At 45.8% G+C, this 25035-nt stretch overlaps 5 protein-coding genes across 12 annotated transcripts; 4 read left to right on the top strand and 1 right to left on the bottom strand.

Moving 5' to 3' along the window:
- The first annotated feature begins 3701 nt into the window (after window positions 1-3701).
- Window positions 3702-7885, top strand: LOC136458057 (sufE-like protein 1, chloroplastic/mitochondrial). Of its 4 annotated transcripts, XR_010759870.1 has the most exons (3): window positions 3702-4894; window positions 6154-6317; window positions 7696-7885. XR_010759870.1 is itself a non-coding variant. In XM_066458065.1 (2 exons), exon 1 carries the CDS (start codon window positions 3788-3790, stop codon window positions 4892-4894), a length of 1107 nt encoding a protein of 368 aa, XP_066314162.1. In that variant the 5' UTR covers window positions 3702-3787; the 3' UTR covers window positions 7696-7880. The 4 variants fall into 4 exon arrangements, 3 of the variants coding, with proteins under 3 accessions (XP_066314162.1, XP_066314163.1, XP_066314161.1); XM_066458065.1 differs by lacking the exon at window positions 6154-6317 and having other exon boundaries at window positions 7696-7880; XM_066458066.1 differs by lacking the exons at window positions 6154-6317; window positions 7696-7885 and adding an exon at window positions 6981-6998.
- Window positions 7886-11136: 3251 nt separating this feature from the next.
- On the top strand, window positions 11137-14508 carry LOC136458056 (SUN domain-containing protein 1-like). The gene is made up of 2 exons (XM_066458063.1): window positions 11137-12508; window positions 13957-14508. Exons 1-2 carry the CDS (start codon window positions 11174-11176, stop codon window positions 14257-14259), a joined length of 1638 nt encoding a protein of 545 aa, XP_066314160.1. The 5' UTR covers window positions 11137-11173; the 3' UTR covers window positions 14260-14508.
- Window positions 14509-15571: 1063 nt separating this feature from the next.
- Window positions 15572-16231, top strand: LOC136458055 (uncharacterized). The gene is made up of 2 exons (XM_066458062.1): window positions 15572-15975; window positions 16064-16231. The coding sequence occupies exon 1, from the start codon at window positions 15610-15612 to the stop codon at window positions 15973-15975; it is 366 nt and encodes a 121-aa protein (XP_066314159.1). The 5' UTR covers window positions 15572-15609; the 3' UTR covers window positions 16064-16231.
- Window positions 16232-16384: 153 nt separating this feature from the next.
- Window positions 16385-20400, top strand: LOC136458054 (cell number regulator 5). 5 transcript variants are annotated; one of them, XM_066458061.1, is made up of 6 exons: window positions 16385-16553; window positions 16739-16854; window positions 17168-17394; window positions 17618-17794; window positions 19073-19299; window positions 20045-20400. In XM_066458061.1, exons 4-6 carry the CDS (start codon window positions 17620-17622, stop codon window positions 20195-20197), a joined length of 555 nt encoding a protein of 184 aa, XP_066314158.1. In that variant the 5' UTR covers window positions 16385-16553; window positions 16739-16854; window positions 17168-17394; window positions 17618-17619; the 3' UTR covers window positions 20198-20400. The 5 variants fall into 5 exon arrangements, with proteins under 5 accessions (XP_066314158.1, XP_066314155.1, XP_066314154.1 ...); XM_066458058.1 differs by having other exon boundaries at window positions 16739-16858; XM_066458057.1 differs by having other exon boundaries at window positions 16739-16858; window positions 17154-17394.
- A 183-nt stretch (window positions 20401-20583) lies between these two features.
- LOC136458052 (putative serpin-Z12) lies at window positions 20584-22606 on the bottom strand. Its single transcript, XM_066458055.1, has one exon. It carries the CDS (start codon window positions 22300-22302, stop codon window positions 20743-20745), a length of 1560 nt encoding a protein of 519 aa, XP_066314152.1. The 5' UTR covers window positions 22303-22606; the 3' UTR covers window positions 20584-20742.
- Window positions 22607-25035: the final 2429 nt, after the last annotated feature.

Raw genomic sequence — 25035 nt, 5'->3', positions numbered from 1 at the left:
ACCAAAACCAAGTGTTGATCAAGACAAATGTATCAAATAGGTTTTTATTTTGGTGATCAAGACACTATAGAGAGTGTGATCACGTTTAGGATCGATAGTCGTACTATAAAGAGGGGAAATCTTTGGTTAAGCGGTTATCGAGTGCCACTAGGTGAAGTGATTCATGCATATGCATTTAGGGACCTAGTGTGCTAACAATGGACCCTTGAAAAATGCTTTGAAAAATGCTAACACACGGGCACATAAGTTATACACTTTGTGGTTAGCTACTTGGAAGCAAGGGTGAAGAGTTTGAGGAGATAGAAAAAGAAAAGGAGGCGAAGATGTAGGACCGGACCCTGCCTACAGGAGGACCGGACCCTAACCTGAGTGAGTCCAGTTAGTGCTCTGACTCGGCCATGGTGGCTAGCTCCAGACCGGACCTTACGTCTAGGAAGGATTGGACCCGGCACTCAGAGTCTAGTTGTGTAGTGCTCTAGGTGACATGGCGCATGGTTTGAGAGCGGGCAAGGAGCGGACGTTGGGCGTGTCAGGTCATCACTGACCGGACGCGTCCGGTCATCACTGACCGGATTTTTGCTCTTTGGACCCTTACTAGAAATGATTTGACTCCACTTCGGTGTGATTCCGGTCATCTAACTATGCGTCCATTTGGTGGCTCATAGGCGAGGGTGCGCATGTGACCGGACACGGTGGTGGCGCATTCGGTCGTGTGCTGTTACGTCCGATCATCAATTAACCCTCGAGCACATTGTCAGGCGACTGTTGGAGATGAGCGGCTACAGTTCAAAAGGGCGACCCGTGGACGGCCAGGGCTGACCGGACTCAGCCGATCGAATGCAGGGCATTGTTCGGTCAGTGCGTCTAGCCATGCCCCCAAGCTCCCAACGACCCTCTGAGCCTTGGGAGCTCTATAAATGGAAGTGGCTCAACTTTGGCTTCTCTTGCACAATTTCATCAGTGATACATCCTTGTGAGCCTAAGCAAACACCTTCCACTCATCTTTATTATTGATTCATCATCATAGTGAGATTGGGAGTGATTTCTAATGCATTTGCTTGAGTGATTGCATCTAGTGGCACTTGGGGATCGTTGTGGCTATGCATTTCTTATTACTCTTGGTGGTTGCCGCCACCTAAATGGCTTGGAGCAGTAGAGGAGCTTTGGCACGAGTTGGTGGTTGTTCGTGGCCATCTCCCGGTGATTGCGAGGGGTCTTGTACCTTCCCTAGTGGAGCACCGAAAAGTAACTCTAGTGGATTGCTCGTGTCATTGAGTTACCTTACTTGTGGGTAGGTTCTTGCGGCGCCCAAGTGTTGGGCTAGGTTTGTACAACACCTATTAGCCGTCGAACCACAAGTGTTGGTTGACACAATGTGGACTAGCATGCCGGTAAGCACGTGAACCCTGGGAGAAAAATCTTGTGTCAAGTGTGATTGTAATTCTCCCGGTGATTCTCTTGGTGTTCATTGACTTTCTACATGGCAGTATAATCATCTCATTCATTCTCATGTATTTACATCCTAGTGTAGCTAAGCTCTTTAGGGTAATTAGTTTTGAGAGATAGCTTGATATTTGCTTAGTTTGGCGAGTGATGGTCTTTAGTTTAGTCTGTGAGAGCTCACTAACTTAGCTTGTAGTAACTTAGCAATTGATTGTGCCTAAAGATCATAGCTACTAGAATTGTTGGGATAGGTGGCTTACAACCTTAACTAGGGCTAGTGCAGAAAGCTTCGCTTATTATTTGACTAACTTCTTGCTCTAATAATTTGTAGAGAATTTTTATTAGGCTATTCACCCTCCTCTACCTATTAGGACCTTTCAGTTGATTGTCGTGGTGGTGGGCCGGCAGCGTGGGAGCGAGCAGGTGAGCGTCGTGGTAGTGGTGGTGGCAGCAGCAGCAGAGGTGGATGTGGGCGTTGGTGGTGGTGGCACGGGTCGAGGTGGAGGTGGACCAGGTTGTGGTGGCGGCAGGGAAGGCCCGGCTCTAGGTGTGGCGGATTCATGGCGTTTGAACCCTGCAAAGAGGTAGGGTGGTCGACGAGTCGACATTGGAATTTGAATGGAGGTTTCCTCATGAAGTTTCAGTTAAATGCCTTTCTGATGCACTGTGATAATTTCCGTGGATAGTTTTCTCATAAAGTTTTAGTTAAATGCCTTTCTGATGCTGGATTTTTTTATTGACGAGAAGGATTTATCTGGAGAAAGGTCCATGCAGTCGCTCATCAGTGGAGTAGTTCACCTTCAGAATGTTAGAGAAGTTCTACCCAATCAACAGAGCACGGACGGAGCTACGTGGGGGCCAAACTGGGTCCTGGCCCCCCTTCTCCGGCTACACTCTATAGGTTTGTATGTCGCTGTATGTATGTAATTAATTCCCGCATCTCTTGTACCATGCTTGCTGTTGCTGATTAGTGGATCACAACTTACAAGTATGTAAATTTGTACATTGTTCATTCTTCTTTGACAGAATTTCAATTGTTCATTGCAGTATATATAGATAGAACTTGAAAAAACAAAAATTTTCCACAGAATTCCAATTGTCTGTACTACTATTGGTAAATACTGTAGCAGTGTACCTTTGAATTGGCCCCCTACACATTCATGCAAGCTCCGTCGCTGCAACAGAGTGTTTCTTTCCTGCTGAACTGATTAAGGGCATCATCACCCCCACGTTTATTCTGAACTCCGATTACGATTCGTGGCAGATACGAAACATTCTCGCACCAAATGGATCCTATCCTGGTTAGGCATGGTCTAGTTGCAAAGCAGATATCCGAAATTGCAGTATTGCGGTAGGAAGCCAGAGGAGATGTGTCGGGCTGGACGAACAGAGGAGGCATTTGAGGTGCTGGAGGAGCTGAAAGGGAGGACGCCAGTGCCATTGGACCAGAGGATGTACTCAGAATTGCTCGATGGGCTGCACTGGATTTCTCAGCCTCATCAAAACAGCCAACCTGTCCTCTACAAGGGTTCTGATGATTAAAAATGTTCCACCATATTGTATTGTATTATTGTGGCACTCATGGTCATCCAAAATCAAACGCATGGCTGGTTTTAGCCCCACCACTTGTTTAACGAAATGCCTCGAAGGGTAACTTTACCAATTCAGAGATGAGGTGTCTGTATGAAAACAAACCAGACAACTAAATGCACTCCGAGGCTAGTCAGGCTAACATAGTATAGACGAAGCAAGGTAAGGGGGTGTTTGGCTCTTTAGTCGCTCCTAAAATTTATATCACATCAAATATTTAGATACTAATAAGGAGTATTAAATATAGATTAATTACAAAACTAATTACATAGATGGAGACTAATTTGCGAGACGAATTTTTTAAACCTAATTAATCCGTCATTAGCATATGTTTACTGTAGCATCACGTTGTCAAATCATGCACTTAGACTTAAAAGAATCGTCTCGCAAATTAGTCACAAATTATATAATTAGTTTTATAATTAATCTATATTTAATACTTCATATCAAAATATTTGATGTCACAACGTCCCGTAGAAACAAGCATTCTAGCCAGACTAGACAGAGATCGGCAGAAAACCAAACGCACGCTATGTGGTGTGCCCCACGTATCCGCAGATTTTTACAAGCAAAGCATTCAGGCCCATGAGCCTCCGCAGATGCGTGGCCCGTTTGCTGACATCCGCACGGCTCCGCCATTTCCCCCTGGAATTTTTCCATTTCTTTTCTCTCGCGAAGAAACAAATCTTGTTCTCTCTTTTTCTCGAGACCAGACCACCGTATACTGGAACAATCCTCCCTCGCCGCCCCACCCATGGCCTCCGCCGCCAGCACGGCCGCCGCCGGGGCTCCGCTGCGCCTCCTCTCCTCCTCTTCCAACCGTATCTCCAAGCCCTTCCTTCCCCGCCCCTACCGTCTCACCCTCTCCTCCCTCATCTCCTTCCAGCGCCTCACAGCCAGGTCCGCCGCCTCCCCGTCCCCATCCACCACCACCTCCTCCCCCTCCGGCTCCGGCTCCGGCTCTGTCGACCCGGCGCAACTGCCCCCCGCGCTCCGCGACATCGTCGGCCTCTTCCAGTCCGTCCCGGACGCGCGCACCCGGTACAAGCAGCTCCTCGCCTACGCCGCGCGCCTGCCGCCCATGGACCCGGCGCTCAAGACCGATGCCAACCGCGTCCGGGGGTGCGTCTCACAGGTCTGGGTCCACGCCGAGCCGGACGAGGGCGACGGCGGCGGCCGCAGCGTTAGGTTCCACGCCGACTCCGATGCGCAGCTCACCAAGGGCCTCGCCGCGCTGCTCGTGCTGGGGCTCTCTGGCGCGCCCGCCGCGGATGTGGCCAGGGTGCCCGTCGAGTTCATCGAGCTGCTCGGGATCAGGCAGAGCCTCTCGCCCTCCAGAAACAGCGGCCTGCTCAACATGCTCAACCTCATGAAGCGCAAGGCACTTGAGATCGCCAGTGGTGACACGACCACAAGTCAGCAATCAGTCCAAAAGTCTGCTGAACCGCGTGGAGTGGACGAGAAAGAGCCTGAATTTGCAGCTTTCGGGGTGCAAGAAGAGGAAAGGGCAGAGGAGGCAGAGAGACGCGACGAGGATTACCAATTGGGTGAAGTGCCACCTGATGCAGAAGGGAATGGTGCTGTGAGCGGTGGGAGGAAGGAGAGGATAAGAGAGAGTTTGGAGAGGGCACTTTCTCCAGTGGAGTTGGAGATTGAAGACATATCGCACCTCCACAAGGGCCATGCTGGGGTGGCTGGGAGCAATGGGGAGACACATTTCAATGTGAGGGTGGTGTCCAAGGAGTTTGAGGGAAAGAGCTTGCTCAAGAGGCACAGGGCTGTCTATGATCTCCTGCAGGAGGAGCTCAAGACCGGGTTGCACGCCCTGTCAATTGATGCAAAGACTCCATCTGAAGTTTAGGTACTAGCTTGCCATGAAATATATATTCTTCTGTAAGAACATCACTTGCATGCTCTTTTTGTCATCTTTATATGATTGCTTGCAGGAAGTTACAAATTTTGGTCAGTAGACAACCTTGCGCTAACCTAAGATGGTTTCATATACGTAATTTAGCATTGGTTTCAGTATTCACACTACAAGAGATTGTTTAGCTGGGCAGCTATTTCGTTTTCAGTATATGTGTTTGAATTTGACCTTTGGCCAACTATATATATAAAATGCGACAACCATCAACAGGTTAGCTGCAAGCCAAATATGTGTTATATCTTGAAAATACACTGAGGAGAAACATGAGTCGAATTCTTTACACAGTTAGAGTTAATAATAGAGAAAATTCTGTTTACAAATGTAGAAGCTGGAAAGACTGTAGATATAGAATTGTCTGTCTGTAATGTAGACTTTGATAGTTCCATACTATGAGACAAGTAGACAAGTTAAAAAGAAAAGTTCACATTTGTATTTGTTTCAAAATATTGAACTTGCAACATCCAGACCATTCCAAGTTGCAATGCAAGTACTCACTCAGTCCCTCTGTCCTTCAATTTAAGGCCTATTTTAACTAGGGACTAGGGAAAAGTCAATCTATTACAAGTTTTGACAAACAATTAGTCAAATTATATGCATGCATAGTATACTAAAATTGCACCAATAGATTAGTATTTGAAGTACTTTTAAGATGGTGCTGATCTGTACCAATTTACAAGGCTTATCTCCGCCAGAATCTGGCTTACTTCAATGGACAGAGGGAGTACAAAAAGAGTACACTGTCCTGCCCCTCCACCAGCCACCACACATGCAACGGCAACACCACCGACACCAAAATGAACGTTTTTTTCTTTTTCTTAAAAAAAAAAACTTGTCCAGTGGGAGAAAGACCGTTCCATGCACATATTCAAACATATCCAAATGAAATAAGGGTTCCAACAGTGCTAACTCCTTATTAAATGAAAAATAAGGGTTGGATGGTTTCAGCACCAACACCAGCTTCTACAGTACCCAATCTTTTCGGAAATAAAATGCACTTCACCACCAAGTTCTGTTGCACGAAGATCATCCATAAGAAGTTAAGAACAGAGAACTTCTCAACTTTGATATTGTTATATCTCTCTCACAAGATCATGCATTTGAAACTTCTTTGCTCTTCCATATGGATTTCTGCCTGCAACTTGATGAAGTAAACACAGACTTAGTTCTATGATATTTTCTTTTGTGGTTTTTAGCCAAGCTAATAATATGAGGAGAGGTAGAGGAAGACCGAAATTGACATGGGGGGAGGCAATAAAAAGAGATTTGAAAGCTTGGGATATACCTAGAGATCTATGTTTGAATAGGAGTACTTGGAAAACAGCTATTGAAGTGCCTGAACCGTGACTTGGGGCTCTTGGTGGGTTTCAACTCTAGCCTACCCCAACTTGCTTAGGACTGAAAGGCTATGTTGTTGTTGGTTTTTGTCAGATAGGTCATGCATTATCCAGATTTTTTTGTTTTATTCAGTTGCTTTGAAGCTGTTTAATTACAGGATGTGGCTAAGTTCTCGGTTACATGCAGTTGGAACTGAATTGTGGTGACCACGATCAATCATGGTGCCAGTCTAGGGATCATGCCATGTACAGTTTTTTGTATTAAAAAAAAATTCAGATTTAAAACACTAGCGCTTCGCAGCACAAAATCGCTGGTGTCCTCCATGTTCTTGCATCAATCAATCCTATTTTCCCAACAATTTTATTAAGAGGGTGTACCATTAGATGGTTAAGCATATCCATGGTAGGGTTGGAACTTTGAATGGTGGCGAGTCCTATTTAATGTGTGGGTGGTCGGTATCCAACATAACTTGCCCATTTTATGTTAGTACAGATACAGAAGTGCTATCATACTTGTGCTACTAAGTTGCTTCATATAGTTTAAAAAAAGAGAGCCATAAGTGTCTCGTGTCAATTTCAAATTTAATATAATGGCTTCAAAGCATTTAAACATATTTTGCTCTTTTTTCCTATGCACTTCTTGTTTCTCAGATCAAATGTCCTTTGAATGCTTCTTCTTTTATTAGTGAGGCATGAGCCTGACATGGGATGACTCGATGGTGCCTAGCATACCTGACGACGAAGGTCTAATATCCCTTAAAAGAGGAAGCAATTGCTGTTTCCATGTTTTGCATTGCAATGGGTCCATTTCTTAAGATAATTTTGATTTATATATTTGAAAACAAGTGAAAGAATACCCAAAGTATGTAGTTTCGAATATGGTAACCCACATGTTTCTTGTATGCTACAATATTGGCCTCATGGGTCAATCTGAGTAGGCATCCTAAACTGATTAGTAATTCTGCAATAGAATTCTTATATTCATTGGCATTAGGGTCTATTTGGAACCCAGGAATACAAAATAGAGGAATGAAAAAATACATGATAGTGATGATAGTGAAGAATTACAGGATTTCAAAACACAGGAATGGATACTTTGAGCTGTTTGCATTAGAAAAGTACAGGAAAATGAGCAAGCATAGCAGGAGAGGGAGAACAAAGATTCTTTCCCGAACATGAGCATGCATAGCAAGAGAGGGAGAACAAAGATTCTTTCCCTTGTGTTGTGGTGGATGTTTTCTTTCCAATGTTTTGCACTACTATGGATTCCTTTCCTTTAGAAAGAACTCAATATTGCTTCATTCCAAACACAATGAACTGATTCCTTTCCTTTAGAATTTATTCCTTTAAAAATCCTTTGGTCCAAACATGCCCTACAGTGATCTGACACGCTCTTTATAGGTGGCAATTTGCAGTACGAGAATGAAACGCACTTGAGGTCTTTTGCTTGCTATATAAGCTTTGAGGTCTTTGGCATGTAAAAACATATGTATAGGAGTTCTCACGACGTTATACATGCATGCTACTTCACCGTTGTGCCTTGTGATCCCAAATACAGGCAAAGCTAATGAACTAGAATATTAGACCTTTGGTTCGATTGCATTAGCATTATTAAAAGATTACATAATTATTCTTTTGATGCTTTCTATTTCATGTTGTTTGGATTGGAAATGCACAACGAAAATTATGTACATCTGACAACCGTTATGTAGTATATGCTTACGAATGGCTATATTGTTATTGTTAGTTTGCGACAATTAGTCAGTCTGATGAAATGCACCAGTTGATTAAAAAAATAAGCACTAACCCAATCAGTGCATTCTGGTTGCACATACTAAAGACGCATACACGCCAAGCATACTAAGATGGTGAAGGTGATCAGTCGCCAGTAAGGCTGGACGAAAAACTCGAAGCTCGTTAGCTCGCTCGGCTCGTGGCTGGCTCGACTCGGCTCGGCTCGGCTCGTTATGATAACGAGCCGAGCCGAGCCAAGATTTTAGCTCGTTAGCTATAACGAGCCAACTCGAGCCAGCTCGCGAGCCGCTCGCGAGCTAAACGAGCCAAGCTTCCAGGAAAAAAAGTATCAAAACTTGTATTAGTTTTTGTATTACTTCATATCTTGCACTTTACAATTGACTGGTAATTGGTCTAGACCCTATAAATTGACTGGTAACTGGTCTAGATGCATTTCTTTTGTATTATTATTATTCTCAAACTTTAGATAAATGTAAATATTATATTTTATGTATTTTTTATACCTGGCTCGCGAGCTTAACGAGCCAGCTCGAGCTTTTAACGAGCCGAGCCGAGCTGGCTTTCTGGCTCGTTAGGATAACGAGCCGAGCCGAGCTAGCTCGTTATCTTAACGAGCCAGAACGAGCCGAGCCGGCTCGTTATCCAGGGCTAGTCGCCAGGCATGTTCGTCTGGTATTAAAGCCTGCTGAAGTTATTTTGTCGTGAGAGAAAAATACTGTAGATTCTAGCTGATAAGTCGACTGATAAGTTCAAGCGGGTTCTCAAAATTCACTATCATGTCATAGGTATGTTAGACTAGATAGTCTGGATAAGGAGCTCCACGTGGAAACTCAACAATGTAATACTTTCCATTGTCAATCTAATACTTCATCCGTTCCAAATTATAAGACGTTTTGGCTTTTCTAGATACATTGCTTTCACTATGTATCTAGACATAGTGTATATCTAAGTGCGTAGCAGATGTCATGAATCTAGAAAAGTCAAAACGTCTTATAATTTGAAACGGATTGAGTATTAGTTTTCACAAGTACTTCCACTGAGTGTATATACCTTTCAATGGTATTGAATCTCGAAATGTGCTAATCATGGTGGTATACAACCTGTTCGTTTGGGCGTAGCTCGTTGTAAACGATCGTAAATTTCCAGCCGGAACCGTATTTTTCTCTCACACAAACCAGCCCGCAATACTTTTTCACGAACCAGCAACGATACGAACTAGCCAACCGAACAGGCTGATACTTCATGACTGAATCCTGGTTATGTGCTAGTGGAGTATGTGGATGGTATCTCCATGAATTACCGAGGTTGATTTGCTTAAGTCTACAGGTTAAGAACTCTACTTCACGGATTACCACTTAACTAAGTAACTAGTGGGGAGCCAATGCCCAAGAGCGTCACCACCATAGCTTAGACGGGCTTATGTCATTCATGTATTTTGCCGGCTCCGACACGATGACTTAGTTGTCGAGGTCCTTTAGCTACCTGGAAGTGTCATGTAACTACTCCATACTTGATTCTATTTAGATTTTAGACCGTGCGTTTAGGTTGTTGAAGTCACTTGGTCTTTTACGTAGTTTGGATCGTTGACTAATAGTAATAGATAATGAGAGCATAATTAAACACCAAAAAGGACCGCAAAAAATTTAAGTAACTTCAAACTAGGCAGCAGGATGTAAGGAAAAATATATTTGTTTAATTACATAGTTTCCCAAGAATTTTTTTTTGGATATTTTCTATAAAGTTCATTTTTTTTGCGAATTACACGAGTATAGACGCAGACGCTCCTATAAATTATTAAAACAATCCAATTTATCACCCTTACAACAGACATACTCTGTAGCATCAAATAGGACAACCGACGTGACCTCACGTAGGCGATCAGGTTGAAAAAAAAACAAATGTTTTAAAAGTTGAAGAAGGGACAAACATATATGGGTTCATAGCTGGAGGAGGAAAATCATGTCTCAAACATAGTTGAGGGCGATGAGAGGACCTTTTCTGGGCACAGAACTATATACATGTCCATTTGGCCCAGCATCGACCGCCCCAACTCAGAAGGTCGTCCAAATTCCAGCGAAATTTGTCCCCTCAACTATAAGAGACCATATAAGATTTAAATAATTCCAAACAAGTTATAGTAATATAAAAGAATTATTTTAGAAAAAAATAAAGCGTTTTTATAGTTTTTCAAGCTAAACGCATTTTCTATAAATTTTCTAGATTAAATCATATTTTGAGATTTTAAATTACATACCTTTTTCACAAAAGTATTTGGATTTTTTAAATATCTCTATAGTTGTTTGGTAAAGAAATTTTATTTGACCCTATGCTATCAGCTTAATTTGATTTATCTCTCCAGCAGCCGACAGACATCTCATAGTGGCTTTTGATAGAATCTATTTGATCTCCGAACTATCATGGCATTTCGATTCGTCTCTCTCGTAGCTAACGTCGTGTCTCATTGTGATAGGTTTTGTATGGATGTGTATAGTGGCGGAGTCAGGATTTATACTCAGGGGTGGCCGTCAGGAATTATACTTAGGGGGGCCGGCTCGGTCTTTTTCATTGCGATAATTTTATTATCTAGTTGTGTTTTATATGATTATATTATCTAGAAGATATTAATAGGTATATATGACAAGAATTTTATATAATCTCCCTCTTAATATAAATAAAAAATATTAAGTCATACTACTAATTTTTTTTGTTGTGAAACATTGGGGGGCCATGGCCCCTGCCAGCCCCCCCTTGGCTCCGCCAGTGGATGTGTATGTAGGGTCGAATGTATGCATGCTTTAGAGCTTCCGTGTTGGTATAATTCAAAAAAAAAATGTCATAAAAATGTTCCAATTCTGTCCATGTACTTTGAAGTGCCCGAGACACCGGCTCGGTTCATTAAGTTTTGGACAAGGTCGGTCCGACTGGAAATCAACTATTGGCCCTAGTTCGGCTTATCCCCATATTCGGCTTGTTCGGCTTTTTTTTTTTCAGTCGGAACATTATTTTTCTCTCATAATAATTCAGCCAGAACAGTGTTTTTCAGCCAATTTCAGCCAAGTTTCAGACCAGCGGTCAAGGAAATTTCTTTTTTTTTTACACACACGGAAGTTTCCTGGAATGAACAATGAATAATCCACAGGAAAACCGACTTGATCTGATCTGGGCAAATGAGCGTCCCCACCACGTCAGTGAGTTGACGCCTGAAGGAAGGGAGGAGGAACTGCCAGCCAGCCTGACGGGGCAGCCGAAGAAGCGCCGCGCCGTTTCACTTCGGCGCGTGCGCTGTGCGCTCTCTCGTCTTCCCCCCGCCCCGCCCGCTTACCCCAAATTTCCCCAGCATTCGCATTCGCATTCGGATTTCCCCCCCACCCACGGCTCCACCCCGAACCCCAACCGCCTCCGCCGCGCCCTCCGTCCCATGGCGTCCCCCTCCCTCGCCGCCGCGGCCACCAGCCCCGCCTCCTCCCCACTAACCCTAGACGCCATCCCCCTCGCCTCCCGCCCCGCCCCCGGAGCCGCCGCCACCGCCGCCGCCCCGCGCAAGCGGTCGGTCCTCCTCCTCGACCACCGTTCGCACCCCGCCGCCCTTACGCCCCCGCTCCTCTCCTCAACCGCCGCCGCCACCGCCGCCGCGTCCGCTCCGCACGCGCGCCGCAAAAAGACCTCCCACCCTTCCCGGCCGCGGTGGCAGACCGTGCTCAGCATCGCCGCCAAGAACGCGACCCTCCTCGCCGCGCTGCTCTATCTCGGGGGCCTCGCCTGGCGCTGGTCCCACCCGCCCCCGCCCTCCCCGCCGCCCGACCGTGCCGCGCTCGAGGGCTACGCCGCCCGCGTCGACCAGGTCGAGGCCTCCCTCGCCCGCACCTTCCGGATGATCCAGGTGCAGCTCGAGGCCGTCGACCGCAAGATCGACGGCGAGGTCGGCGCCGCCAGGGGCGACCTTCTCGCTCTGCTGGAGGAGAAGCGGCTCGCGCTCGAGGGCCAACTCACCCGGCTCGACGCGAGGGCCGGGGAGCTCGGCGACGCGCTGGCCGGGCTCAAGCGGATGGAGTTCCTCCGGAAGGACGAGTTTGAGAAGTTCTGGGACGAGGTGAAGGGGAGTCTCGGCTCGGGTTCCGGGAGCGAGGTTGATCTGGACCAGGTTCGTGCCTTAGCCAGGGAGATCGTCATGAGGGAGATTGAGAAGCATGCTGCAGATGGGATCGGCAGGGTTGACTACGCCGTGGCCTCAGGTGGGGGAAGAGTTGTCCGGCATTCGGAGGCCTATCTGCCTAAACGTGGTGGTTTGACGGCCTGGATACCTGGAGTTGACGTGGGGGCTAAGCCAGAGAAGATGCTTCAACCGAGCTTTGGGGAGCCTGGACAGTGCTTTGCCATACAGGGTAGCAGTGGGTTTGTTGAGATCAAGCTCAAGTCTGGAATAATTCCTGAGGCAGTAACACTTGAGCATGTGTCTAAGGTAAGGTTTTTGGCCACCCAACATTTTAGTATTGCATGGCTATGTGCTTAATTATCGCTTGTGTTTGTCTTTTAAATTAAATATTAAATATTATTGTAAGCGGTGGATGACATTGTCTAAGTACGAATGTAGGATGCGCCACCAGTTACTGAACTTACTGCTTGTTAAAAGTTTAGATTAGTTTCTTGATGGGCTTAATGCATTATGTTTGTAGCATTGAGTCTGATTGTATTCAATTGCAGATAGAAGCCCCTCAAATTATGCTTCATGATTACAGTCCTAAGCATTTCATGTTAAATTTGAATCGGCTTGCAATTATTATTCCATGTTTATGGGCATCATCATTACATGCATAAGCCAGTAAAGGAAGAATGAATCTTATTTTTGCAATCAATGCTGGTGCTAGGAAATTTTCTTTCTGGTTGTATCCTTACTGAAAACTGAACAAGACTGACTCTTTCAAATCATGTATGTATTAATATGAAGTTGTGGTGTGTTCTTGAATTGGCTTGCTTTGCTTGCTTTCTTTTTCAGCTTGGTAAACAATACTTGCTATTCTCATTTGTAAATATTTTTGAATTGTGATACTGATCAAGATCTAGTCCAATGCATTTTATTGAATAATTGAGAAATGGGAAATTGGTTTGTCACCTCTGGGAGTCATTTGTCTGACTTGAAGTGAATTGCATTGCCACTTTTCTTTTTCTGTTGAGAAAATTATGAAATAGTACTACTACTCAACTTGTTTTTTCCTTGTTGTCAATCTCAGTTTTGATAGTGGGCTACTAGATTTAGTAAAGAGGACGTGTGTAGTACATTAATTGTTCCAGATCAGGATCTTTATAACTTGTTTTGTTAGATTAGTATTGAAGGTGTCATAATATGAAGAGAGCCTCATTTATCTTTGAACAATCTCCTTTTTATGCTGTTCATTTTGATGTTTGAGAACTATTCACTTCCAAGCTCTTCCAGACTGTATGCCAAATGTTGCTTTATGGTTTGTTTCCTCGTGACTGTTGCTTCTTTTGAGTGAACTTTTGCTCTCGTGTCCTGTTAATTGTTACTGTCATGTTTCAAAAAAAGGGGGAAAAACTGTTACTGTCACTTTACAATATTGGCATTATGTAAATAGCTATGCAAGGAATTACTTCCTTTTTGTTTCATGTAAGATGGCAATGCTGAGCCCACTCATTTAGCTGGTAGAGTGCAGGTGTTAGTACTTGTTCACTGGTTATCTTGACAGAGAAGGGGAAAAACTCTCATAAGCATCATCTAAATTGGCAGCATTTATGGGGATTTAGCTGCAGTTTGGTAAACATAAAACTGTACAGGAAAATTTACATAGCTATTGAGTGCATGCATTTATCGTCTTTATTTGACCACAGTGAAAACAACACATGTTAGTTCTGAAGCTAGCATGGATACTTACTCTGGTGCATGACATGCAGGATGTGGCATATGACAGGTCTACCGCTCCAAAAGACTGTCTGGTGTCTGGATGGTACGAGGAGACGCCTGGTGAGACCCAATCCGGTCATGCTGCAAAGATGGCTTTGGCAGAGTTCACGTACGACTTGGAGAAGAACAATGTGCAGACATTTGATGTGTCAGCCCCAGATGTAGGCGTTATCAATATGATCCGGTTGGATTTCACTTCGAATCACGGAAGCTCGCAGCTGACGTGCATGTACCGCCTCCGGGTCCATGGCCATGAACCTGTCTCTCCGGGAACTGCAGGTTCTCAGGCCTGAGAGTTGTGGAAGCCCTGTGTTTCTGTTTGCTACGTGATTCACTTGACGGTCCGTTCTTTGTGCCCAATCTAGTTTTGGTCTAGGGCTGTCATGTACACACTGTAAATCTAACAATTGTTTGCTGGTAGCCTGGCGTCTTCCTAGGTCCTAGTCCAGTAACATGTGGTAGGTGGTTAGTTTGTGCTATGAACACATGGAATTTCAACAGTATTTTGTTGTGCAATTGTTTGTTTGAACCTTGTCATGGCTTGTGCTGTTGTCTTTGGTTTAAGCAAACTTCCATTGATTTCCCGTTTCCAAAGTCCAATGATGGATGATCTTCGTAGAAGGAACAGATCCTTTGCTATTTTTTAAATATATATTCTTCGATCCTTGAAATTGAATTTATTCTAATAATTATAATTTAGACATAAATTAATTAAGCTAATATGGTTGTATACAACAACAACAACAAAGCATGAAAACGAGTTGAAGACCATGCTATAAGTTGGGGAGCAGAAACATAGCATGGTGATTCATAGAATCAAATTATATCTCTCGCCCTATGATATGTGAATTTAGGAAAAATGTGGAATATCAAATTTCAAAAGAATAACCTAATTTATTGAGTAGATTCTAATTCCTCTAAAATAAAAGGATCAAAATGGCCCCTTTATGAAAGTTGTGAGCCCTAGATTTCGTAGAAGAAAGCTCCTTGTTCCATAATTCCATGATGCCTTTGTGGACGAAGGACTTGCACGAATCTCAAAGCTGACTTTCTAGAAGTCAGCTTGTCTCGTCGTCACCCCTGACCCCTGCGCGTGTCTTCGTTGTTTCTTAGGGGCTTTTACATTTTTACCATAATTAAGATTGACGTTCATCCGATTATCACTCTTAAAATGACACTTATAACTTTATCAGATGAGAGAAGTCTGAGTTCTTAATTTACCATATTTGCGTATGTGGCAAGCCACGTCAGTCCGACACGCTGACGTCCAGTCAGTATGAACACGTGAAATATCCTTGCTACCCTGTCTTGCTCCTCTCTCTACATCTCCGATAGTCAGGTCCCGCAGCACCTGTCACTGTTTAGGTGGGCCCCACTCGTCAGCTTTGTCTTTCAGCTTCGGCACCTGGACAGAAGATAGCTAGATAGGCCACGCTCCTGTGTCTGTGCGCAGGAGCACCACCGGGCGCCGCCATGGCCAGAGCTCCATCGCCCAGCGCCTGGATGTGACGCACCACAGCCTCGGCACGGCCTTCATGCCCAGCTCGCCGGAGCAGCTGCTCCCCAGCGGGTGAGCCACCACCTCGGCCTCCACAATGCGTGCAGCTGCCTCCACAGGCTACTGGTCGCTCGCGATCGGCGCAATGCGTGCAGCCATGGTGTGCTGGGTCTGCTTGGCCTACATGCGCGGTGTGTGCGACTGGTTGCCATTGCTGCCGGCAGTGACGACGACCGGGAGCACGACGAGCACCCCGCGGGTGGGGCTGCTGGTGCTCTTGGCGGCCGTGGCGCTGGTGGCGGGGTGGTTCCTGAACGCCGTCCGGCCGCCTCCGCCGACGCCGTGCGGGACGCCCGGGGGCCCGCCGGTGACCGCGCCCAGGGTGCGGCTCCGGGACGGGCGGTACCTGGCGTACGCCGAGTCCGGGGTCAGCAGGGACCGCGCGCGCTTCAAGGTCGTCTACTCGCACGGCTTCTCCGGCGGCCGCATGAACTCGCCCTGCGCTTCCTAGGTTGGTGACGGCGGCCTCGCCCGCCTGCGCTGCACGTCTGTCTCCATCTTCTTTCTTCCACATTCATGCATGTATGCATGTGCTTCAGCCTTCAGGCCGTGGCAACCACTACCACTGGTCTGATAGCGCACCGGCACCGGAACAAGTTGGTGGCCAGCACCAACTCCACCTCCATCCCCGTGCGGGCGGGCTGTCTCCCATCCAGTGCGGGAGCCGGAAGACGAAGCTGATGAGTGAGGCCCACCTGACAGTGACAGGTGCTATGGGACCCAGCTGTAGGTGGAGAGAGAGCAAGACAGGGTAGCGAGATTTCACGTGCCTATGCTAATTGGACGTCAGTGTTTCGGACTAGCGTGGCTTACCATATGTATAAATATGGTAAATTAAGAACTTAAACTTTTGATAAAGTTGTAAGTGTTGTCGGTGATAATCGGATGAGCGTCGATCTTAATAAAGGTAAGAATATAAAAGACCCACTCTTCTCGCTGCCCAGCTGAAGGAAGCCGCTTTTGCAGTTTGGACGCGGGACAGCCTCCGCCCTTTCCGTCCGCCGCGACTCGCGAGGAATTCCTGCCGAGGTACGGCGCGTGGCTCAGAGCCAGCCTCCCAGTCATTTCATTTGCTGTCCATCCTCCCTCTCTGGATCCGCCGTCTCTGTGCTGCGTCACTCCGATGCTCGTGCTTTCCCCAGATCTCTCATGCTATCGTCTGACTCCTTGCCGACCGCAATCCGGCTCGGCCCACGCATGCGCTGAATGTGCAGGGCGAAGCATTCGTTGGGGGCGAACGTTTAGGGCGGGGATTGGGGAAGACGAAGCTGCGGGTTGGCGCAAGCAAGCAAATTTGGGGTCCTAGCTTGAAGGGCTACCATCTTTTTTGGTTGGTGAGCTACACATCACATGCCAATCTCCCGTTTCAGTACTCTTGTATTGTGTTTATTATTTTAATTATCTCCTGTAATAGCATTTGTTCTGTCTCTAAATAGCTGGGATTGAATTATCTCTTAAAGTTATTGATTTATGATTTTACACCTGTAATTTCTAACTCAGTTCTTTGTTTGATTTCATTGCTCTGTCTGTTGGATCATGAAACTAGCGTCTGTTTGATTTTACATCTATAATTTCTAATTATTTTATTTGTTTGATTTCATTGCCCTGTCTGTTGGATCGTGTAACTAGGGTCTGTTTGGCAGAACGTATTTTTGCCGGCTAAGCTCCACGCAAGAATTTGAAGGATTTTCACCTACGTGGGGAGCTGAAAAAAATTTGCTCCTCTCATTCGCCTCTCTCCGCCTGCGCGCAGTAGGCTGCCATCACCCCTCTCCACGGCCTGATTCGTCTCTGTCTCCATCCGTGCCGCCCTCTCCGCCGCGCCTGACCCAGTAACTTGTCAAACGGAATCAGTTCTGGAGAATTGGGAGTTAAATTCTGGGGATCCCATCTTCTAATTTATCAGAAATAGTTCAAATATATATAGATCAGAAAGCAAAAACAACAGTTGCCCTCATGTAGACAATCTGTTTACTTTATTTTCTGGGACATACCAGTTTCCTGTTGTCGTTGTGGTATACAATCATATGCGTGCAATCCGAAGCCTTTATGTTTATTCATGAGACCAACCCCTCTCTTTTTTTTTCTCACAGGGATGGCTGGAAAAGGAAGCTATGTTCCTCCACAATATATTCCCTTATACAGCCTAGATACTGAAGAGGATTGTGTCCCTGCTGTGGAAGAGAACCATGCTGCGCACCATAAACTAAACCGGGATCCGACACAATGGTCATCTGGCATCTGTGCCTGTTTTGATGACCCCCAGAGCTGTATGCCACTTTCTAATCTGTGATCCTTGATTTACAGAAGAAAATATAAAAGGTGCTATTTGGTTGCATGTTAGGTTGTATATAGTAAGTAAACACTAAAATGTAATGCTTTTCTTTTCTCTACATACCAAATGTAGCATGTTCTTGTGTTTATGTAGTGTAATAATGATGAATATGTGTTTAAGAGAGAAATATTTGAATTGAGCTATGATATATTAGGATAATCTTCCTTATTAATCTGTAACCCTTCTTGCCTGTTTTCCTTACTAGTATTGCTTGGTGGTGGATTTTTAGGCTGAGTTCTTGTAGATAAATAGCAATATTTCTGCATGTTACTTGACATACATGTGATGTGTTCAATCTGTTCAATTCATTACTCATCCAGCGCACTGCACACATATCACTATGAGCTAGCTGTTTTTTTAGGGAAGTAATACAGTAAGGTTCCATAGATTCTTATTCTGGTAGTGCAATATGAAAGCAGTCCTACTACTGCTCTTTTCCTTATTAGTATTGCAAACATCGTAAACATGTGAGAATGAGTGAATGAATGGGTTGTGATAGTGGAGAATACCTATTTGTGTTCTTGTTTCTAGGGAGCTATCAATAACCTAATGTTGCCCTCCCATTTATGGGTAGTAAAATATTGGAAAGGTCGGAACTACTTCTCATTGTGAATAATGCAGTTAGCTACCATCTGCACTGATCATATTCAGCTGAATTTGATTTTCTTTTTCAAGTTCAACAAAATACTGTAGGATTGGGTTGATATAGATCTTACACTGTTTCGACAAAGCAAGTTAATATTTGGTATTGTCATGTTTGTTGCTGCTTTGAGTTGTCATTCAAAATAATAGTATGAAGTGTTTCCTAATACGTAGCTGTCTGGATTTACATTTAATAAGTAAAAATAGCTAGGTTTCTTCTGCGATATTTCATAAGAAAAAAATATGTAGCTTTAAGCCTCAGCATATCATAAAATAGGAAGTTTGGATAAAATTCTCATTCCTAATTATTTTCTAATGCTTTGTTTATCAGTAGTATATAAATTTGCTCAACTGAGAAGGCTACAACAAAATGTAGCCATGGTGACTAGGACCAACCAAACAAGATGTTAATAAGATGGAATTGTGCTTGAATAAAACCTCTTTTACCTATCTATTGGGTATTGTATATTTATTCAATCCAGTTTGGAGGTGTCACCATCTATTGCATAATCATGTAATACTGAAAAATCCCATTTACCTGCATAACAAGATTTTCTGGCCATTTTTCTAGGTTGTATTGGTGCGACTTGCCCCTGTTTTCTTTTTGGAAAGAATGCACAATTCTTGGGATCTGGAACTCTTGCTGGATCATGCACTACACATTGCATGTTGTGGGGCCTTCTCACAAGTCTATGCTGTGTATTTACTGGAGGTCTAGTATTAGCAGTTCCAGGATCTGCCGTTGCTTGTTATGCTTGCGGATACCGCAGTGCACTAAGAACAAAGTACAATCTTCCGGTATGTGGTTTGAACCGCTGCGGTTGTTATATTGGCATTTTTCTTCCCCTGCAAATTGGCAATCAGAAGCAATTTTCTTAACATCATGCAGCGTTTTCTCAACTACTGTAATTTGGCTATTGGGAGCAAATAAATATACTAGAGACATACTAGGGCTTCATACAGGGCATTAGGGCAACATCCTCCACTATTTCTAATAGTGTGCTCTGCGATATAGTTGATTGTCTTTTCTATCCCTATAAAATAGATGATAAAGCTGTTTAAATAGAATTATTAGGGACATGTTCTCGTATCCCTTTACAGCTGTTGTGTTTGCAATTGCATTGCACAAAGTCACTGTCAATGATACAGTGGCTCTTGGTACCAAAACAAACAGTGCATGCTTAGGCTCCATTTGGTATAATTCGACCCCCGGCTCCTCCACGCACTTGTACCATTGTTATTTGTCTTTGTAACTGGATGGTTTGGAAGTTTTGCATGGGCATTTGCTATAAATACGATGAATTCGTACAAAACGTGGTTAACTACCTCTAGAAATTAGTCATATTTGGGGTTTCAACTGTAGATCATTGTGATTTCTGATACACCTCAACAAATATTTTCGGAGTTTTAATATTCTTCTGTCATTTACCATTGGTGTGTTTCTTCAAAACAAAATTACAATTAGTGTGATTTTTTTGGTCTCTGATGACGTTTTGTGGGTTTAATATTTTTTTTCTCACCCTGGAATGTTTTTCCTATGCAGGAAGCACCCTGTGGCGATTTGACGACACACTTATTCTGTCACTTGTGTGCTATATGCCAGGAGTACAGGGAGATCCGTGAGAGAACAGGCAGTGGGTCCTCATCGGCTCCTAATGCGACTCCACCCCCAGTTCAGACGATGGATGAGCCTTGATCTTAACTGATATGAATGTATGTTATCTGACAAACTTTGTTGTGTGACCTGGTGGCTGGTGATGCCTTTGCCTGCCGGTGTTTTGACATATTTTTGTTCTTGTGCTCTCACAATGTTACTATGTGGTTTGTAGAGTTGTAAACATGGGTTTTGAACTAGTGAACCACTGACGGTTCACGGAAGTTGTAAACACAGTTGTACCATGGAACTGTAGCAGAATTGTACAGTCATTTTTCTCTCACAACAAATCAGCCAACAGTACTTCTCTCGTTGAAGGTTTCACTGTGTTCAGTTCTATGAAGTGTTTTTTTTTTCTTTTTGTCAAACAATCAAATTGCCAACTGCCTGCAGATGAACGATTCAATATTGTGGCGAGTGGTATAAATTTCAGTTTATTCAAAAGTTTTCGTTATACAAACATAGCACACGCGCAAATTCTTCAGATTACATGGCACATACAAAGATACAGTCTCTTTTATTCTGTTGTTCCTGCACAAAGTTATGTAGTACTAATGAGTTCTCTCTTTCTTCAGGCTTGAGCATCATCATCCAACCAGAGGGTTCACCACATGCCCAAGGAACAGCAGGACGCCACTCCTCTCCTCCACGATGGCGAACAAGAAGGGCCGGTCCGCCACGAAATCTAACGGCGGTGGACCCATCCTTGCACACTGTTTTATGCACACGGCTGTGGCCGCGGCGGCCACGGTGCCGACCTCGTCCACCTCTACGGTGGCCTTGTGGTACACTCCTGAGATGAAGAGCCCGTTTCCACCGGACACCATGCCGGAGAAGTCGCCCCCTCGGAAGGCTCGGTTGACTCCCAGCTTCTGGATATCGCCGGATGCCTCAAACTCGAACGTGAACTTGAACTTTGGCACCATGAACCGCCCGACGGGGACCTCGTCCACCGGCGTGTGCCTCCTGATGAACCCCGGCGTCGAGACGGCCTTATCGTACAGATCACTGATCTTAAGAGCCTCACCGTCGGGGAGGAGTAGAAGCATGTAGAACGCGGCCTGCCGCGCGCCGCCGCCGTTCTTGTAGGGCAGCTTGAGCGCCTTGAAGCCGGGGAACACGGCGACCTGCTGCTCCTTGAAAAGGCTCGTGGTCATGAACGGCGCGCGCACGGTGGCGCCGTCAGGAAGATGAAACGGCGCGGTGAAGTTCCTGAACCGATCGAACGGCCGAGCCCACGTCCCCTTGAAGTAGATAGCGTTGGCGAGGACGAGCACCGTGAACGAGTCGACGGAGCCGGGAGGCAGGACGTCGTCGATGAGCCCTTTCGTTGCTTCGCTCACGAACGCGTTGACTCGCCGCCTCGCCGCCTCGGGCTCCGAGGCGAAGTCGACGGACTCCGCGACCGCCGCGTAGCGCGACGCGGCGGCGTCCCTGAACTCCGGCGTGAGCGCCCGGACCCGGTCCACCCAGACGCCGCAGGCGAAGGACGTCTGCGGGAGGTCGCGGAGCCTGGCGACCAGCGCGGTCGCCGCGGCGCGCTGCAGCTCGTCGAGCGAATCGGAGCCCAGGAAGCCCAGGAGCTCCCGCTGCGTCTCGCCCCGCGCGCCCGCGGCCACCAGCGCGAGCGCCGCGTGGAACGACAGCGGCGAGACGATGAAGTTGCGTTCGCCCGCCGCCCGCAGCCCGGCCTGCCTCGCGAGCGGCAGGCACGACGCGCCGCCGTCCGCGTCGAGGTCCGGCGGCACCACCGCGGGGACAGAACGGCGGCCGCTGCCAGCGAACACATCCGGTCGCCCGTGTCGCCAGTCCGGTTCCGGAGCCGCAGGCCCGGCTGCGAAGCTGGCAAAGGGCACCTCGCCGGGCGGTCCCCACGGCACGTTCTGTGTCGATGGACGTGGACCATCAAATGGGTTCGCGAAGGACACGGGCATGCTCCAAGCGAACGGATCAACAGGTGCCTCCGCGAACACGGGCGCGCGCTGGGGCGCAGGGTGCGGCGGGGCGAAGGCGAACCACGGCCCCGCCATGGACCCGAAGCCCAAGTCGCCCGCGCCTTGTCCGTCGTTGTCTCGGGAGCCTGCTCCTGCTCGTGTCGCGGTGCGCTCGTCGCCGTGGTGCTGGACGCCGCGACGCGGTGTGCTCATCGTGTACGGGTGCTGCGAGGCCTCAGAGCTCAGAGCGCTCCGGCTGCTGAGGACGAAGCACCAAGCGTATGGTTCGTCACGCTAGTTAGCACCACCGCCGGGGAACCGGAACGAAAGAACGCACTGGTAGAGTGGTAGTTGATAATTTTGTATGTTCGAAAAAGAAAAACTTTGTACGCAAAATTGGCGCGAAGATGGCCTGCCCTGCCGTGCGTTCTCTCGACGGAAACTCACCGGCACGCTGGGGCTGGGCCACCGGCGGGATCGCCGAGTAGCGCAGCGGTTGCACAAATTGAAAGGCTGGATGGGTGGGTGGGATGAGAATGTTGCAAGTCTGGTGCTCCATTTATGGAGAAACGGGGTAGTGTTGAGCCGCTAGTTTCTTCAATGACAAGTAAGCTTGCTCCAAGTCAACGGAGGCTCTGAGTAAACCATTCGGCAAGCGCGCACAGCTTGGTTAGGGCGTAGAGCTTTGAGTCTGGTATACCCTGGTAGCAATGCCATTATGCCACTCATTGGCTTGGCGAGCTCATGGCACAGCGTCCGCTTCACGCAGCTTTCACACGTCATTCAACTACTCACAATGATTATTATATTTAAGAAAACTTTCAACAAATTCAGGGTAGAAAGTGTTTGAATAGAAGGGTAGCAACGATGCACCAATTAGTTTCTCATCTTGTGAGGAACAACGAGGGGTAGGTACTTCGACCGACAGATCAACAGCCAAACAACCATATCACTTTCATAATTGACAAAACAATTTGCTTCGAAAACCTCCTCTGAGGCAATGTGAGGAGTAAAAACCATAGGACCAACCGATCTATTCTAACCTTTTTTCTATAATCAACAATGGCTATAAGGAGTGTTCTCTGTAACCGCTTTCGTGCAAGTACAGCACAATGAAACACTAGCACATGGAGAAAAGAACATAGCTGGTTTTTGTTTTTTTTATTCTGACGCGGGTCCTACTTATCGATTTAGCGATAGAGGCCCCGTTCGTTTCGTTGAAAAAACAAGCCGAAACACTGTTTCGGCTGATTTGTTGTGAGAGAAAAATATTCTTTCGGCTCAAAAAACAAGCTGAAAAGTACGGATTATAAGAAAAACGAACATGGCCAAAGTGTTGGAACTTCTGGCAATGGAGTTGAACTTATTTAGCTCAGTTCTACCTTTACACTGGAGCTGCCCTTAGATTGTGTAGTACTAAACACTTGCTTGTTGCTTTTTAGTTGTAACACCCTCGGTGGTACACCCTAATTATCTACTAAAACATGTCATGAGCATCATATTTATGTGTTAATGTATGTAATAAAGTGTGTAGATCAATTTCTGTAACTCAAAACGATCGACAGAAATGCGAAACGAAAGTTGATTTGATAGTCATGTTATATCACTTAGGGTTTAAAACCAATTTTTATTAAGCAAAAATGCTATAGAACATGTATGTGATACTTAAAAAAAGTTTGAAATACAAACTTTGTCGATAACAATGAAATACTTGCGGTTGAAAAATGATATTACTAGCTAATATTTTCACTAGCTTAGAAATCGCAAATGGAAGTCAAATTCAGCTAAAAAACTTAGAAATTTTCAAGTCTGCCAACAGTTAGACATTATTATATTTAGCAATTTATTGTGAGAGATTGTGTTAAGGAGTGGTGTTGTGTTATAGCTCGATTTGGTAGCCTCATATGCCATCTTGAGCATGGTGAAGATGGTTTAGGTCCTAAAGCAACCGTTTGGTTGTGTTGAACGTTTTAAAATTCGTGCGTGTCATTATCTCGGGCGGTCTGGCTGAAAGCATCGAGGCCCCTAGTTGAGTTTCGGTGATTAATGACAATACGAGATTACTATGACTAACGTGTGTTTTGGAGAGGCATTTAAGTTAGGTCATGGTAATGGCAATTGATTGGGTAATCATGGTTGTTATGCCCCTACGATGGAAATCGTTTCGATTTTCAAAGGATGGACGACAAGGTTAAGGATGGACTAGTTCTAAGTATCGTTTGGTGTTGAAAAGACACTTAGAGTAGTTTAGAACTTTGTTTTTCCTATGACCGTACTATTAAGGGGGGGTATAAACTAGTAGCTTGACCTAGGTGAGTCTAGTGGGTTAGGTGTGGTGCACACTTATCAAATCTAGCACTAGGTAGCTCTGGAGTAGCCCTAAGATCAATTGGAGCAAACTTCATTCACATATGATTTCGAGTTGGAAGTGAATGGATGGTCAAATATTGACCGGACGCTGTTCCGATTGTGACCGGACGCTGGAAGCAGAGTCCGGTCAGTTCATTTGATCAAGCTGAAGTCGTCTAGTTGTTACTGGATGCTGAGAAAAAAATGACCGGACACTAGGTGCCAAAGTCTGGTCGACTCTAGAGAGGTTCTAAAGACAGAGATATCTGATCGGACGCGTCCGGTCAGTGCTGATCGGACGCTAGTCAGGATCCGATTACTGACCGGACGCTGAATAGGGAAGTGACTGGACTTTGGGTGTCAGCATCTAATCAACATCAGTAAGGTTCCAGAGAGCGCGTTTCTTAACAGGACACGTCCGGTCAGTGCTGACCAGACGCTGGTCAGAGTCCGGTCATAACTTAACGGTTCTGTGGCGGGGATAACTGACCGGAGCGTCCGGTCATCATGACCGGAGCATTCGGTCACCCTGCAGAATGCTGACTCAACCTCCTAACGGTTCGTTTTGAATGAGAGAGTATAAATACTTCCTCTATT

The sequence above is a fragment of the Miscanthus floridulus genome, chromosome 6 (assembly GCF_019320115.1).
Source record: "Miscanthus floridulus cultivar M001 chromosome 6, ASM1932011v1, whole genome shotgun sequence".
Taxonomy (NCBI): domain Eukaryota; kingdom Viridiplantae; phylum Streptophyta; class Magnoliopsida; order Poales; family Poaceae; genus Miscanthus; species Miscanthus floridulus.
This window is presented reverse-complemented; position numbering and strand designations above follow the sequence as displayed.

Coding starts and splice junctions, on each gene's coding strand:
- LOC136458057 (XM_066458065.1), top strand. CDS start 3,788: ATGGCCTCCGCCGCCAGCACGGCCGCCGCCGGGGCTCCGCTGCGCCTC.
- LOC136458052 (XM_066458055.1), bottom strand. CDS start 22,302: ATGAGCACACCGCGTCGCGGCGTCCAGCACCACGGCGACGAGCGCACC.
- LOC136458056 (XM_066458063.1), top strand. CDS start 11,174: ATGAATAATCCACAGGAAAACCGACTTGATCTGATCTGGGCAAATGAG. Junction 12,509..13,956: donor CACTTGAGCATGTGTCTAAG/GTAAGGTTTTTG, acceptor CATGACATGCAG/GATGTGGCATATGACAGGTC.
- LOC136458054 (XM_066458059.1), top strand. CDS start 17,620: ATGGCTGGAAAAGGAAGCTATGTTCCTCCACAATATATTCCCTTATAC. Junction 17,795..19,072: donor TTTTGATGACCCCCAGAGCT/GTATGCCACTTT, acceptor CCATTTTTCTAG/GTTGTATTGGTGCGACTTGC. Junction 19,300..20,044: donor GAACAAAGTACAATCTTCCG/GTATGTGGTTTG, acceptor TTTCCTATGCAG/GAAGCACCCTGTGGCGATTT.
- LOC136458055 (XM_066458062.1), top strand. CDS start 15,610: ATGCGTGCAGCCATGGTGTGCTGGGTCTGCTTGGCCTACATGCGCGGT.